Source organism: Callionymus lyra, chromosome 9 (assembly GCF_982586985.1).
Source record: "Callionymus lyra chromosome 9, fCalLyr1.hap1.1, whole genome shotgun sequence".
In the NCBI taxonomy this organism is placed as follows: domain Eukaryota; kingdom Metazoa; phylum Chordata; class Actinopteri; order Syngnathiformes; family Callionymidae; genus Callionymus; species Callionymus lyra.
The window spans coordinates 17,601,479-17,617,968 of NC_141826.1; the positions used below are offsets into that span (position 1 = coordinate 17,601,479).

The 16,490-nt window shown below is 41.4% G+C and overlaps 2 protein-coding genes across 2 annotated transcripts in view; one reads left to right on the plus strand and one right to left on the minus strand.

Moving 5' to 3' along the window:
* The window catches only part of atrx (ATRX chromatin remodeler), a 30,793-nt gene extending 24,127 nt beyond the window's left edge, over window positions 1–6,666 (plus strand). The window contains exons 30-34 of the mRNA XM_087799564.1: window positions 324–473; window positions 2,535–2,651; window positions 3,763–3,858; window positions 3,939–4,067; window positions 5,359–6,666. Coding sequence (XP_087655690.1) covers window positions 324–473; window positions 2,535–2,651; window positions 3,763–3,858; window positions 3,939–4,067; window positions 5,359–5,583 — 717 coding nt within the window. The 3' untranslated portion in view covers window positions 5,584–6,666. The remainder of the gene's footprint in view (window positions 1–323; window positions 474–2,534; window positions 2,652–3,762; window positions 3,859–3,938; window positions 4,068–5,358) is intronic.
* A 4,256-nt stretch (window positions 6,667–10,922) lies between these two features.
* On the minus strand, window positions 10,923–16,121 carry fgf16 (fibroblast growth factor 16). The gene is made up of 3 exons (XM_087798872.1): window positions 15,815–16,121; window positions 14,125–14,228; window positions 10,923–11,170 (listed from the first exon to the last, which is right to left on the minus strand). The coding sequence occupies exons 1-3, from the start codon at window positions 16,119–16,121 to the stop codon at window positions 10,925–10,927; spliced, it is 657 nt and encodes a 218-aa protein (XP_087654998.1). The 3' UTR covers window positions 10,923–10,924.
* Between the last annotated feature and the right edge of the window lie 369 nt (window positions 16,122–16,490).

Consider the following 16,490-nt stretch of genomic DNA (forward strand, 5'->3'; position numbering starts at 1 on the left):
TTTAATTATTCTGTTGAATGTTTCGGTAGTTTTGTGTGAATTATGGTCATTTTTTGGTCAAATTTATTTTGCTTTTTTAAGAGATCTGATCATAAAAATGTAGTTTAAATGGATGGCTGTAGAATTTGAACTCACAAATGGCCCACAAGTTTGAAGATGACCAGAGGTGATAAATAATTTGAAGTGTTAAAACTGCTGAAGTTTCTATCTCAACCTAACATCAATATTTCTTTATACACATTGATTAACTTTACCTGGTCAAAATCAAAGCTTGCTTTCATTGTGTCTAAATTTTTGACCTTTTATTCTCTGCCTCTCTCCAGGATCCCATCTTGGCTGAACTGCTTCAAAGCAACAAGGACCAGATCGTGTGTTACCACGAGCACGACTCCCTGCTGGACCACAAAGAGGAAGAAGCTCTTAGCGAGGAGGATCGAAAGGCAGCCTGGACCGAGTACGAGGCGGAGAAAAAGGTAGGCCGCGGTTGTAACCGGCTCGAGTCTTTCTCTCGGTTTGAACTTCTGAATGAAAAAAGTATTTGATCCGGAGGCTTCGTCACCACCGCATAAACCTCAAGTGTTCGCAGAGGGCCCGCGACTCGACTGATCAACGAAGGTGCAATTAGTGGTTTTGTTTGGAGAGAGTCCCGGGGGCTGGTGTTGTAAGCGCAGGTTTACACTTCTTACTTGTAATCCTAGATTGTAATTTACCGAATGATTATTTTTTCAACACTCACCGCTGCCATGTCTGAGCGCTTAGCAGCTTTTCAGGTCACCGCATCTCCTCAGGACCACAGAGTGTTATTAGGCTAATGGCTTAACATCTGAGTTGGTTGTCAGTTGTTTTTGTTAACCAATATTTCAATAGTGATTCAGTATGCGTTGTTTTTTTTATACTTTACAATTCATTGTGTAGTATAACCAACAAAACATTTGATAGAATCAACATATAACGCTCCTTCTTTGTAAGTCTGCATATTAACACTTCGGTTGATTTAAAGGAAACGGCTTTATTTTACTTAAATAAAAGCTGCAAAACATACCTGAAATGGACAATTTTACAAATGAGTATCAATGTCAAATTGGAGCCAAGTAAAATCCAAGTAAAACTAGCTTCACATTTTTTGCAGGTTTTAATGCAAGCGAAATAGAGGGGGGGGGGGACTGTGAATGTCGCTAAATATGACTATCAATACAAAAAGCTAACAAACAAACAATTTCTAAGGTTATGACACATTTTTTTATATTTAATAACAATAGGGGTGTGTTTTAGCATCGTAACACCTTACAGGGTCAACCAAATTATATATTTCGAAACTGTAGTAACGAGGATATATTTGTAGTATTGTCGAGTACTTGACTCTGGTGTTGCAGAATTTACAGACTACATGACTCTTGACAAAGTCGTAACTGCTTTCATTTGTTTTTAAACCAAAATATGTTCAAACAGCAGCTTTAAGAGCTGCTGGAGTCGACTGTATCCCCTCGTCCTCAGTCATTTAACGGCCAGAATTTTAATTGCTACTCAAAAGTGGACAAACGGCGTCAATATATAGAAGGCAATTGTTAAAATAAAAAATAAAATGTTTTATTTACCACATTTATTGACATATGAACCATAAAATAACTATGCAATTATATGATTTGAAAGCCAAAATAACAAATCGACACGCTTCTGTTAAATATTGATGCCGTATCAAAATATGTAAAACATTGCAATATTACCGGTGTATCGATATTATCCGACACCGGCTTTATAGAAGCATATTTGCAGGCCTAGCTGTCTTCAAGTCTCAAAGAACAGAACGGCTCCTGCCTACATCCAGTTATTTAGAAGTCCAGAGTTTCCTCACTCAGGGATCGTCGGGACAAGAATGTTGCACTCATTCTGTCAACACTTGGCAATAACGTGCGGCGAAGCAGGATGACTCTCTTCCTTAAAACGACAGCAGAAGAAAGACGTGCAGGAAATTAGCTCGGATGGATTCTCGTTGACAATGTAAACCCGTGGATGCGTACGGGACCCCGGTCCTATAAGAGCACGAGAGAGGTGTGTGGAGCTGGTTCGTCGCTCCAGAAGGTCAGAGAGGCCGAGAGGTGGACAAGTTCACGTCCTAGTTCCTGATTTGATCTCCAGAAAAGTGTTCGTTCGTCGTCAACCTTGAGGATTGTGTGTGAGGTTTTTTTTTGTTGTAGTGTTTGGACTTGCACACCTGTCTCTGACCAAGTCCAAAAGACCCCCACAGTCCCCCCCGAGCGCACAAACACACGCACACACCAACACACCCTTACATACCGGATGGCCAGATTACAGGGCACGGGAAAAACCATCTGCAGCAGAGGCTCAATTACACACAGACATCGGCATCCTGCTGGCCTTAACTAGGACACGTCTGACACACAAAACACACGTGTTTAATAAAAAGACGATCTTCTCCGATAGATCTTTCTGTCTGGAGAAGTCTTTGTTTCGTCGCCCAACACGAAGGGGCAGAGCAGGACCACAAGTCTTAATCTTGGACTCCCTCTTCCCAGGGTCTCTCCATGAGGAACAACTACCAGATGCAGCCCGGCATGGACATGGGGGGCAACTCTGCCTACGTCTCCTACAACATGGCAGCGCTGGCCTCCATGAACAACCAGCAGCTGGAGGTAAGTAATGAGCTCCACATGCCCCGCTCCTCCTCCCTCCCCCCGCGACATGGTTGCACCACATTCCACGAGCCCGACTGCTAATTGCGACAACAGTCCTGTAGCCGCCAAAGTCTCGTCCTCCTCGTCTGGGTCAGCAGCTACTGGCACGTGGACAAACCTCCAAGTGATGCTCCGGGAATCTATCCCTCAGAACCACCTTAGATGTGACGACCACGGTCACATGTGTACGGTGGCCCGGAAGTGCAAAACTATTTACAAACTCAAAACACATTTAGTTCCTGATTAAAAATGACTATTTCTGGATCAAATTTTCGTATATGTATAACATTTACTGACAATTTTCTGAAACTAATGTACGGTTGGGGAAACAAATTTCCAATTCTCTGAAATAAATTAGCAAACTCTGAACCTAATAGAATTTTCCTGTAATTTACTATTTTATTTCCTGACACAAAATGACAATTTTCAGAGACAAATGTACAAACTCTGTAAATAAATTGAAGTAAATTTGTATATTTTTTTCAGGAAATTGTCATTTTGTTTCACGAATTTTCTTAATAAGTTTCAATTTCATAAAACAAAATTACAAACTCCTGAAGCAAAACAAAAAAATAAGTTTTAAAAAAGAACTAATTTACCAAAGGTGTAAATGTGTTATGTTGAATATTGTACTTTTATCTAAATTCGTGTTTATGAATTTGTTGTGGACGTTTTGTTAAAAACTTCCTGAAACGAATGTATAAATTGCCAAAAACAAATGAACAAACTTTAAATTTGTTTCAGAGTTTGTAAATGTGTTTTTCACTCCTGGGCCCCAGTACATTGAAATTGGTTCATGAAAAGGACAACAGACCATACCTTGCTTTAGAGAGCCTCTGTTGATTTCTTCTAAACAGTTCTACAGCTCTGCTTAAGCCACTGACCACTGCCGACAGCTGTTGCAGATTCTAAAATTCTTTGTATCTTTGATGTGAGCAAAATAGTTTGGCTCCAATTTTATCATAAAACACAAGATTAGCAGACTTTGAGATAATCTCGACACATTTTTGAGCGTCTGAGTGCTTCTCACATGAGCTCACACCTGTCACACCTGTCCATCACCCCTCAGGAGCTGATCAACCAGGGTCGGCAGAAGGTGATCGAGGCCACGAACGGGCTGAAGTCGTTACCTCGCGAGGCCTTGGAAGACATCATCGGTCGACTGGTGAGTGACGCCGACAACTTCAGTTTCTGCTGGAGTGCAGTGTGAGACTCACACCTGTCGTCTTTTTTTTTTTTTTCCAGTGGAAGGATAACCCGTCGCTCACGGAGAGCCAGGTCCAGACCATGGCTCTGAGCCAGCTGACCACCATGGAAATGGAGATCAAACGCAGAGAAGCCATTTATAGAGACGTCACCAACAGGCAGCAGACGGTACGCCACAATAATAACAACGTCCAAACTTACTCATGATAGATCAGCTTATATGAGGTTTCACGAAACAGTAGAGGAGGTTTAACAAAACGGCTGATGTTTCATGGAACAGTTGAGGTTTCATGGAACAGTTGAGGTTTCATGGAACAGCTGATGTTTCACGGAACAGCTGATGTTTCACGGAACAGCTGATGTTTCACGGAACAGATGATGTTTCACGGAACAGATGATGTTTCACGGAACAGATGATGTTTCACCAAACAGATGATGTTTCACGGAACAGATGATGTTTCACGAAACAGATGATGTTTCACGGAACAGATGATGTTTCATGAAACAGTTGATGTTTCATGAAACAGTTGATGTTTCACGAAACAGTTGAGGTGGTTTAACGAAGCAGTTGAAGAGGTTTCACGAAACAGTTGAGGTGGTTTAACGAAGCAGTTGAAGAGGTTTCACGAAACAGTTGAAGAGGTTTCACGAAACATTTGAGGCAGTTTCACGAAACATTTGAGGCAGTTTCACGAAACAGCTTATGTTTCACGAAACGGCTTATGTTTCACGGAACAGCTGATGTTTAACAAAACAGTCGAGGAGGTTTAACAAAACAGTCGAGGAGGTTTAACGAAACAGTCGAGGAGGTTTAACGAAACAGTCGGGGAGGTTTAACGAAACAGTCGAGGAGGTTTCACGAAACAGTCGAGGAGGTTTCACGAAACGGCTAATGATGTTTCATGGAACAGTTGAGAAGATTTCACGAAACTGCTGAAGATGTTTCATGGAACAGTTGTGGGGGTTTATTAAAACAGCTCAGGTTTCACGAAATCGGCTTGTGTTTTACGGAACGGCTGAGGAGGTGTCATGAAACAACCAAGGAGGTTTCGCGAAACAGTTCAGGGGGGTTTCAAGAAACTGCTGAGGTTTCATGGGACGCCTCGATAATCTTTGGCTCGTAAACATTAATTTAATAAAACCATGTTATTTCCAAATCGAGAGCGCCACCTACTGAGCTCCACACTGTATCGTGAAACGTATGAATGTACATTTGAGTCGCCCACCTCCACGTGAGCCTTTTATCTCCACAACCACTCTAGTTGATCAAATGAGCGTCACTAAAGCTGAGTATTGTTTAGATTTTATCCAGTACTGATGCCACATCAATACTTATCAGGAAAATTGTGAGGCGAGGAACTCTTTAGTGTGGTTCCTATGGTTTAACTGAGAACCGGTGCCATCATGGTGTTGTTACCCGTCCCTGAAGAACCCACCTAACAAGAGTTTGTCCCTGCAGCTGATGATGTACATCCAGAAGCTGGTCAGCAACAGGAAGGTCCAGGAGCAGCAGCTGGCCATGGCCAACCAGGCCAGCTACCTAAACCAGCTCGCTATGCAGAACGGCATGCTGGGAGCAGGCGGGCTCAGCCAAATGGACCTGCTGGGCCTCTACCAGCAGCTCCACGGCATGAGCTCCCACCAATCCATGGGCAAGAATCCCGGGCCCTCCACGGGCCTCTAAGGACCGAGAGACCCCTCACTTTACGGCGCCCGGCCCGGCTCGACCCCCCCCCCCCGTAGTGGCCCGTCCAAACAAGGTCACCCTCTCTTTTAAGGACCACTCCAGGTCCACTTGGGTCTCAAAGCAAGCTGGGCAGGGGGAAGTCCGGGGACTCCACTGCTGCCCACCGGGGCCACATGTGGTTCTGAACTCTCCGCTGAGAGACCCGGGAGAAACATGTACAAATGCTTGTTTTAAAGGCGTCTATTCGGGAACTTAAACGTGGTTTTAAAAAAGTGTACATACCGCCTTAAGAGTTGCTCAAGTTCTGTCATTTTTCATCTATTTAAGAAAAGTTTCCCCTCGATGCTCACGGGCGTTTTGTTGAGATTTTTATACTGTTTTCGATGTTTAAGCTGAGTGGGACCAGTGTGGTTGCCGGCACCAACAACATCCACCCCCTCCGGTTCCGCCCTGTCGTCATGGAGACGGGAGACGATCAGTTGATAGAAAAAACAGCCTTATATGATTAGTTTAGTTTATTAAAAAATGTGTAAAGTTGTTTTATTTTTATTTTTTTCCTTTTTTCTATTCCACTACTCAATGTTTCTGTTGCTCTCGGAATGCTTGTGTCGTTCTAAACTGCCTGCTGGTTCTCTCAAGACTTTCTTTGTGACATCATCCACATGGTCACGTGACGTCTAGCATAGCACTGTGTTCCGTCTCTTGTTCATGTCCTACGTGTCCCTTTTTTTTGTTTTTTTGTTTTGTTCTTTTTCTTTTAATTTCCCGGTCACCGCGAAGGACTGACCAAGCACAGGCGCGTTGGGTCGGCTGCACCGGGGGCCCAAACTATAGTGTGTTGAAATGGAAAAAAAAAAAAAAAAAGTGTTTTGAAGTTCCTTCGTTTTAGAGCTGTTCACGGTCGATTGGACGATTTTCGCTGCTTATTAGATTCTCCAGGTGACTTGGGTCAGTCGCCTCCTGTGTTTGCACAAGGTGTCTCTTTAAGAATGTCGGCAGATACACCCACATGTTTTATCATAAACCTGATTATCTTGTATTTAATATAACATTTAATAAAGCGACCAAAAGCATAATCAACGCCAGTCTTTGGATTTCTTTCTTTGGAACTTCCCCTGCAGGTCAAATCGAAAGTTGTTGTTTTTTTGATCTGCATGTGACCCCGGCTAGCTTGAAGAATCCTTCCCCTGACCCCCTTCTTCGTTCAACAGGTTAGTGATGTTTCACCTCACAGGTGTTGACGATTAGGTTTAGTGACCAATATTTTGTCTTCCACAGAGTCGTCCAATCACAGGCCGGGAAGTGAGTTGAACTTTTCTCTGCTCTTTTATCTCGACTTGAATTTTCTGATTTTATATCAATCATTTTGACTGGAATTCAACCTGTAACGATAAAAATATTAAAACTCAATCTAAAGATTTATTCACTTACCTTAAAGAAAAGGAATGTTTTTCAAACAAAAAAAATTAACTTTATTGTCTTTTTTTTCCTGTTACCATTCCTGACATTGGTAACACATTTTAAGATAAATAAAAACATGAAGACAATAGTTTTCTCTATGTAGGCTTAGATCTAAAGTTCTGGAAGTTTTTTGCTGAGTAATAAACCATTTTTAAATTAAAATATTCTGCATATTTTTTCATTTCAAATCACAATACATTTCACCTGTTCACCATAATTTTTTTCTTTAATAAAGAAACTTTAAATTTAAATGTTAAATTATACCTTTTTTATTTTAGGTTTACTCTATTAAATAATTCCACAATAACAATTGTATATCATAAATATTTTAAAATATATTTTAAATCTCACACCTGGATTGTCATTGAATAAAAAATGTAACACAATTAAAAAGAAAAAAATTGAGTTGCTTGTACTGTAAAGTCAAGAAATGATTTCAAGCAACACATTTAAAGATGAGTATCTCGTGATCTGTCAATCAAATTCAACTGCCATTCGTTCCGCCCTCCCCTCACCGACGTTTTGCAGAGTACCTCCCCTACCTTTGATGAAATAATCAATTTTTTGTCAAATTTTACCTGGAAAAAGTGAGTATTTGATGGGCTTTTCCTGATTTGAATTTGACAATGAATTCAATTAATAGTTTACAGCTGTGCTCACCTTTTTTTTTTTTCCACACCCGTTTGTGTTTTAAATACTAACTTCAGTGAAATTTGAAAAGTTAGCCTTAACTTTTAAAGTTTAAAGAAAATAAATCATCTAAAATAAGAAGTGCTTCATACTTAGCTTTTCAATTGTTCTGCAACATTAGGAAACTAGTTCATTTTGCTCCGGTCTCAACTCATCTACGTTTTGAAGAGTACCTCCCCCACCTTTGCCGAAAAAAAACCTATTCTTTTTTTGTCTAATTTTACCTGGAAAAAGTGAGTATTTGATTTGACTTTTTCCTGACTTGAATTTTTCCCTCGGAGGACGATGGATTCGAATAATAGTCTCACCTGTGGTAACGACGACCCGCACAGGTGTCTGGAAAAACTTTCCCCTCAAAGATGAACCGACACCTTTTTGTCCTTTTAATCTTTCATCTATTTTTCCTCTGCCGGTGTTGTTTTCATTTCTGTCTGCCAGGGTTTTCCCCGTAGCATGTCTTTGACTTTTCCATTCCCTTCCCCCCCCTCGGGGGGATCTTTCTCTCGCGGCTCCCAGATATCTGCCAGTGGAGAAACATTACAACTATTGCAGATGTTGAAATGTTGATCCCGTCCCCTTTTAGCCCCAGATTACCACCAACTCGCCGCCGCGCTCCGCCGGCCCCGGCTGGTCGGGGCGACAGCGGGGGGGCAGCTGTTTCTGTCCGTTGAGAAGGCGGCGAGCGAGCGAGCGAGAGGCCCCCCGGCCCCCCTGGCCCCCCTGGCCCCCCGACGACCAATCACGGGCTAAATCCACGCTGATGTGTAAAGCCAATTAGGAGCCGAGATCCAGTTGCAGCAGGAATCTGATTTAGCACGGTGGACTGACTGAGACATTATTGAGACCCGGGACCATTACAGGAGGGTTTATGAGGGCAGTGGGATTGACGGGGGAGTTCTCTGGGAAGAAAATCTGCACTTTTTCTTTCACGCTACTTTTCCCGCCGCCGCCTCCGCTAGCTGCTCTGCGGCCTTTACAGCGTCGCATTAAAGGTCAAGCTAAAAAATAATCCTTTCTCCCCGCGATCGGACATCTGCGAAGTCTATCGGATTTTATGTCGGAACGGAAAGAGCTTCTATAAACCGAGCCGCACATGTGTTGGATTCTAACCTTCAAATCAAAAGTTGACATGTTAATATCGTGAGTCATAGACTTGTGAAGTTCATTTGACACCAGGTGGACCTTAAAGTATTGAGCAGGTATTAGTCGGTGACACTTTAAACAAAGTTTTTACAGGAGGATAAATTATGAATTCAATATTTTGTACTTTCATCATCGATTGAAGCAACTTTTAATGAAATATTTTATATTATCGCAGCAATTTATTTGGGATACAAATATTAGTTTTTAATAAAAAATATGTTTCTTCTATTCAAACTAATTTATTGTTGAAATACATGTTTTTTTTAGAATTTAAATCTTTTTCTTTTTATTGGAGCAATTATTCAATATTTAATTAAAGTAATTATTATTTATTTTTGATTGAAAACTTTTTTCTTGTATCCTAGAAAATGTATTTTTACTGAGCAATTAATTTAGTTTAAGAATCTTTTTTTCAGAATAAGGAAACTTTTATTGCCAGAGTTGGACATTTTTTGTGGAATACAGAATATAAAGAAATGAAATAATACGAATGGAATAAAATGACATTAATTAAATGAAATACAATAATAATGTTTTTGTTTTTTTTCATTGAAGAAATTTATTTTGTTGAGGAATATTTTTCTTTTTAATTTAAATCATTTCTTTATGGAAATTTTGATTGAAACAACTTGTTTTCTTGATTGAGTTATTAAAATAAAATCTACCATTAAATTATGGATTTTTTTTTATATACTTTTATTTATTTTATTTTTAAGTTATATCCACTTCCCCTTCTTCCATCTTCTTCCCTTCCTGTTTATTTTATTGTTTAATAAACTTGTATTTTGTGGCTTTTCAACCAAATTTCGAATTTATTTTTTCGTTTTTATTCAAAATACAGATGTAAAAACTATTTTTTCTATTTTATACTAAGATAAATTAATATTAACGTTTGTTGCTGAGATTCATTTAGGTGTTTTTGGATTTTTTACTTATATTAACAATCATTTAATCAAATAATTCATAGATTATAAAAACATTGTTTCCCTACAAAACCTTTTCGTTTATTTATTTTGAATTCCTTAAATTCTCAAGTGTTTGTTTGGGATCAGAAAGCTTCTTATACAGAGCAAAGAAATGCCACTTTTAGTTAATATAACTATAATTTCACCACAATAAATCTCTTTTATTCAATGATATAAAATAGCTTATTTTCTTCATTTATATTTTTCTTGAGACTTTTACTTTGAAATCCGACTTGTTTTCACCGAACGCTTCCGTGCCGAGCAAGAATGAAGAGGACGGACGTGTATTCTACAGGTGGTTTTAATGGTGCATCAGACTTTCATCCAGGCAAACACGCTCTCTTACGATGAATCCTCCAAAAAGCAGGACAATTTCATTGTCGCGTCATTGCAGTTTCTTCATTATTTTTTATTTAGTGTCTCGGTGTGAATTCAGTAGAATCTCTGGTCCAGATAACTTCAAGTTCATGACAAAATAAAGTCTTTGCAATAAATAAATATATAGATTTATATTTATACTTTATATGTAGAAAATAAATATATCGTACATCTCATAAATAGGATCACCCATATGTACCCCTCAGCTGCTTGCATTTTGTAACAATGTTCGGAACATCACGAGTCTCGTTTTTTTCTGTACACGGTTCTGCTCTTCATCACTTCTTCTCTCCATGATGAGGAACATGTCGGAGCTCCACATGTTCGCTAAGTGCTTCTTTTTTTTTTTTTTTCATATCGTCCAAATCCATCGCAGAGATTTCGTCCAAAGCGATGAACTCCAGTTCGTCCGCAACCGAAAACCTCGACAGTCTCAAACTGCCCTTTTCGCCCCTTTTTCTTCCTCCCATCATCAGGCTCGTCCACGCTCCATCTTCGGGTGCTAGAAGTCCGGATGGCTCAACAGGAAGCTCCGCATCCACAGTGGTTTCACAGAAGAATCTCCTCTCCGAGGCACAACAATGTTTATATCAGTGCTAGTGATCCGATGGGGGGCCGCCCCCCCCCAAAAAAAAAGGAGTCGATGGGTTTTCAACCAAGTATCCACGTCCCGTCCCGGCTCCCAGGGTTGTGAGCCCCGGTCACCTCTGTTGGAAGTGGTCCCTGTAGGATTGGTGGATCTTCTCGATCTCCACGTGCCGCGGCAGGAAGTGCGTGAGCTTCTGGTGCTTCTTAGTCCTGCCGCCCTCCCGCGGGGAGCCGTCCTTGTTCAGGGCCACGTAGTAGAAGCGCCCCGTGTCCGTGTGCTTGTACAGGGTGGAGGCGTAGGTGTTGTACCAGTTCTCCTCGAACTGCTCCCTGAACACGCACTCGGCCGTCAGCTTCCTCTGTGGGCAGAGAGAAGATTTTACGCTGCATGACGATATCTTTTTTCACGTTACTGTATCGATTATTACATTCATTTTCGTTTTGTTCACAGTGAAATGCAAATATTTCAGCATTTGTTCTATTTTGTGTCGCAATTAAAACCCCATCCACTAGATGGCAGCAGTCATGACCTCCTCCACAGTTAAAGGAACATGGAAGTCGACTGAGGACGAGAGGATACAGCAGCTTTTCAAAGCTGATGTTTGGACATATTCACAGTGTTTTCTTCATTGTTGTGTTTAAATTAAACTTCGGGTCGCTAGATGGCAGCGGTCGTTACGTCCTCCGCAGCTAGAGTAATAATGAAAGCCTGCAAGATCCTGGTGATGACTGGGGACGAGAGGATACACTCGACTCCAGCAGTTTTTAAAGCTGATGTTTGGACATATTTTGGTTTCAAAACAAATGAAAGCAGTTACGACTTCGTCAAGAGTCATGTGGTCTGTAAATTCTGCAACACCAGAGTCAAGTACTCGACAATACTACACATATATACCTCTTACTACAGTATCACGATATATCGTATCGTCAGATTCTTGCCAATATAAAACCCTAATTTTAATTTTAAGTCACCCTAGATCAGACGTTTCCCAACTTTACTCAGGTTGTGACATTTATTGAGTCGCATGAATATAAACTTCATATTCTCATACTTTCTAACAAGGTTGCTGGTTCGCTTCCAGGTCAGAAGGGAGACAACTGGTGACCTTTCTGTGTGTATGTTGTATGTTCTCCCCGTGTTGCGTGGGTTTACTCCGGGCACTCCGGTTTCCTTCCACAGTCCAAAAACATACAGAGGTTGATTGGGAACTTGGGGAAATTGTCCGTAGGTATGAGTGTGTGCGTGAAAGGCTGTGTGTCTTTGTGTGTCCTGCGACAGACCGGCGTCCTGTCCAGGGTGTCCCCTGCCTCTCGCCCAATAGGATCCAACCCTCCCAAGCGACCCCAATAGGGGATAAGCAGCAGAAAATGAATGAATGAATAACAATGGTTGAGTCATAAATGCAAAATAAGTGAAGTTTAACACGAAATTTACACAAGTTTTGTTTTGTGTCACGTTCTGTGGTTGGCTGAGGCTGAAATCTGACCAGATGAAATCCGACTTCGGACCTCGGCTTTGGACACGAGTAGGAATCCAAATAAACAAGTGAAGGCTTAACTGGGCTTAACCTCCTTTTTTCTCACTGCATGAAGGAAAACCTTTTCTCTAACTAAGGATTCCAGACACAAACACTCAAGCGCTTAAGTCGATACCTCGTCCACTTATTCACAGTTTTTCGTTAATATATAAGGAATAAGAAACTGCAGACTTCCATTAATATACACCCACAATTTGTATCATTTAAGCTTCATTACCTTTTTATTTTCTCAATGGCCAAACACACCTCACTCAAGAACAAGACCACTACTTCTGCACCACAGAGAGCGACAAATCCTTCAATCGTTTGTAGATCCAGATGCTAATACTGAACACTACCAACATAATCACCATTACGCTGAAATCTGTCCGTCGAAAAGAAAGATCTAACTTTCATTAACAATAGTTTTACACTGAAACCTCTTTACTGTAACTAATGTGGAAGAAAACGACTCAAGTGCATGTACAACCTTATCTGCTATTAATAGACCACACGTCCCATAATGCACTGCAAAAGTTCACACTCAATCAAAATTAAACGAGTATTTCTGATCCAAGTCAAGTTTGACTTGTATGATTGACAGTCCTAAGATTCAGATCAGTTTGTCCACTAAGGAAGTTTATGGCTGTTGAAATAAATCAAAAACAGATTGTTTTTGTGTTTAGATGTTGGTAAAGCGACAAACTTATTCAAGAGAGTTGTGGCACTTTCTTCTTCGCCTACTGTAGGTGTAATGGGAGTTAAAATAAATGAGGAGTTAACCCTTGTGTTATCTCAGGGTCAAGGTGACCCGGAGGCCTGAAAACAAATCGTGTTGCTTCTGGGTCAAGATGAACGACCTCCACCACTGCATGTGTATTTATGGAAGCCAGGGGAGGTCGTTGACCTTGACCAAGAGACCACACAAGGGATACCACGAACACATTTGTTTTCCAGGCCTCCGGGTCACCTTGACCCAGAGATAACACAAGGGTGATAACAAAAACATGTCTGATAGACAGATAGAAAGCTCAACTTCTAACAGCTTTTCTTGTCACTCATGTCGGTTGTGTCTCGTCCTCTTCTGCCTTCTTTGTTTTGACAAACCTTCTCGATCTCGAACAAAAGCTCCTTTTTTTCCCCCTTTTTTTTTTTTATTCCAGCAGCAATTTGCTTGATTGGCTGTCAGGCGCGGCGCTGTTGTCTGTAAACACAACCTCCGGGGGCGCATGACTGGACCAGATCCATCTTTCTTTTTTTTTTTTTACAGACACTCAACTCATCGCATCAAACGCTCGTCAGGGTCTGGCAACTTTTTTTGGGACGAAGGCATCCGTCGACTTGTTCCCCTACAAACCCCCCCGCCCCCCCTAGCCCTGCACTTCCTGGCCTCCCAGATTCAGACAGACGTGTCTGCATGGCCTCCTCTGTCAGTCAGGTGACTCAGTCAGGTGTGCAATTACCCCCCCTCTCCTGGAATCGCCCCCCGGGGTCAGAGTTGGGGGTTGCCAGGTAGTAACAATATCTGCACTTTTCACATAAAGGCTGTTTAAAAAGTAGCCACTGTTTGAAACCACCTCCAGTCAGGGGGGCGACTGAGGCCCCCCAGGTAACTCTCTGACACCTGATACACGTACCCCCCTGCACGCCCCCCTTCCTGCTCTTGAAAGGTAGAATAAAAACTGTGTGAGCTCTTGAACCGTGTGTCCTTGTTGACTTGAGAACCACTTGTTTTGTCTCTCGCCGATAACAACTGTCTGCCTCGCAATCAATGTCAACGATGTGGTTTGACTCACCGACCCAAAGAGTTCTCCTTTCTCATTCATGCCGAGGTAGAGTCCCGCGTCCACCCCCCTGATGCTGACCAGCCCCACTGCCAGGCTGATGAACTCCAGGATACCTGGCGACGAAAAAACACACATCAGGGAAAAAAAAGCAGAGTATTCGCTGTTTCTACGATCGCTCTCATGTCTCAGTGACTTGTTGTTTCCCTAAGATGCTTTTTTTTTTACTACACACCTGAAGTCTAGCACTTCATGGACGATAGCAGATTATCTAGATCCACCATACGTTTGTCAGAATTGCACGATGCTAGCAAAGTCCGAACTGGTAAATTAAGTTCCGGGAATGACCTCTATGTGCACTTTCTTCAAGGACTTTAGCTGGAAAAACTCTTAAAAAACATAAGATATAAGGATGATACTTTTCCAAAACCTTAGAAAAAGTACTTGGGAGGGTAGCTTGCATGTTTGTTGTAAACCAGGGGTGAACAATATATGTTAAAGTAAGTCTTCAACAATTAAAGTTAGAGTTGAATACCTTGTTTTTTTAATGAATATACTTTTCGGGGGTTTTTTTGCCAACAACTTGGGCTGTATTTAGAATTATGGACCATTTTTAGCTGCTTCTATCGATATTCAATACTCCTAAAATGTTAAAATAACATATTTGATCACTGGTTTACATACACTATTTTGCACTGTATTTGTTCGTTAAACATTAAGTATTGGACTGTATGTCTTTAATTTTTACTTGAATTCCAAGTGCACTTGGAGATTAATTTTACAGGAAAAAAAAATCCTCATTTTGTCAAAATATGAACATGTCTGTAGTGTTCTAGGTGTGGCCCTGGAACTTGTTTAAAGATTTTAAAAAGCACGTAACGTTGAACAGTTTTCGTCTGTTAAAAGACAAAAATGTATAATTTTTAAACGTGTCACATAATGACTCATTGTGATTTATCTGGAGCGGCAATCCCCCGGGAGGAAACACTTCCAGTCGATCATAATCATTTTGGGGGAACATCCCTCTCTGGCAAAACCCTTGAAAAAAAACAAAAAATACTTTTTTTATGATACTTTGGGATATTTAATGGAGGGGCTGCTGACTCACGGGAAGTTACAATGAAAGTTCAAAGGCTCGGGAAACAACCGAGCTAAATTAGAAGCCAGTGGCTGATGTTTAGTCAGACAGATGATGAGGCCTCGCGATCCACGCCGGGTTGAAGGTTCAAATCCCTTTAAACGGAAGCAATATAGTCCATTTATTATTATTGATTTTTTTTATATTATTATTATTTTTAAAACACTCTATTGCAAACAGAATCTATACACATCAGTAATAAAACCAAAAATAAATTGGTTATAAAGTTTTTTATCATTCCCGCCAAACGACCGAGGCGGATATGACGCTTGTTTGCGGCGGAGGGAGACACCTGCGCCCCTCTCTCCCCCCCCCCCCCCCTCCCCACGCGCGCTGGGATTAGCCGCGCGCCAGGTGACAGTGACGTCAGAGAGGGACCGTCGCCGTGGAAACAACCCCCTTCCATTTAACGCTTAAAGTTTCTAACAAAATATGAACATAAACGACTCGTCGTCGACCATTTGTTTTTAAGATTTTTTTTAAGTGACTTTTTGATTTTAAAAAAAAATGAAGGACGCGTGGAATTGTGGGGATTTTTATTTTTTATTTTTTTTAAAGACTCACCGAATCTGCTGTGGTCCTGTCGGGTCCCGTGTACAGTTCCATTGGGGAAAATCTCCAGCTGGAAGCCGGTCCTGCAGTACAACTGCCGCCGCCTCAGGATCCCCTTCAGGTGCCCGAAGTCCGTGGGGGACCCCCGCTGCAGGCGCCCCTCGATCTGACCCAGCTGCTCGCTCAAGCCCGCGGGAGGCTCCGGTAAACTGGGAATATTCCCGAGCGCAGGAAAACTCTGTATATCCAAGTCGAAGGTCCCGAGGAAAGTCCCGACCTCCGCCATTGTGTGCACAGCTGTCAAATTAAGCGACGGCATTTAAAAAAGAGAAAAAGTTTCTGCCAGTCCAGACCCATGCACGAAGAAAAAAAAAAAGTAAGTCCTTTTTTAAAGATTGTTGAAAAAAAAATGGTTCCTTTTGCTTGTGTGATCAGATTGATTTCTCTGTTTATCACATGGACAGACTTGTATTATATACAAGCTCCCACTCATTCCCACATTGGATATTCAAACGCAAGCCCCGCCTGGCTGGCATCCTTTCTTCCTCCACTGTCCTCTCACACTCTTTTTTTTTTTACTTCTACTTGTGGTGATAACGGTAGAAAGACGCCCCCTTTTTTTTCCTCCACTTACCTTTTGGTAAAAAACGAAACTTCTCCGACTCTCGCTCGAGTTTAAAAAAAATAA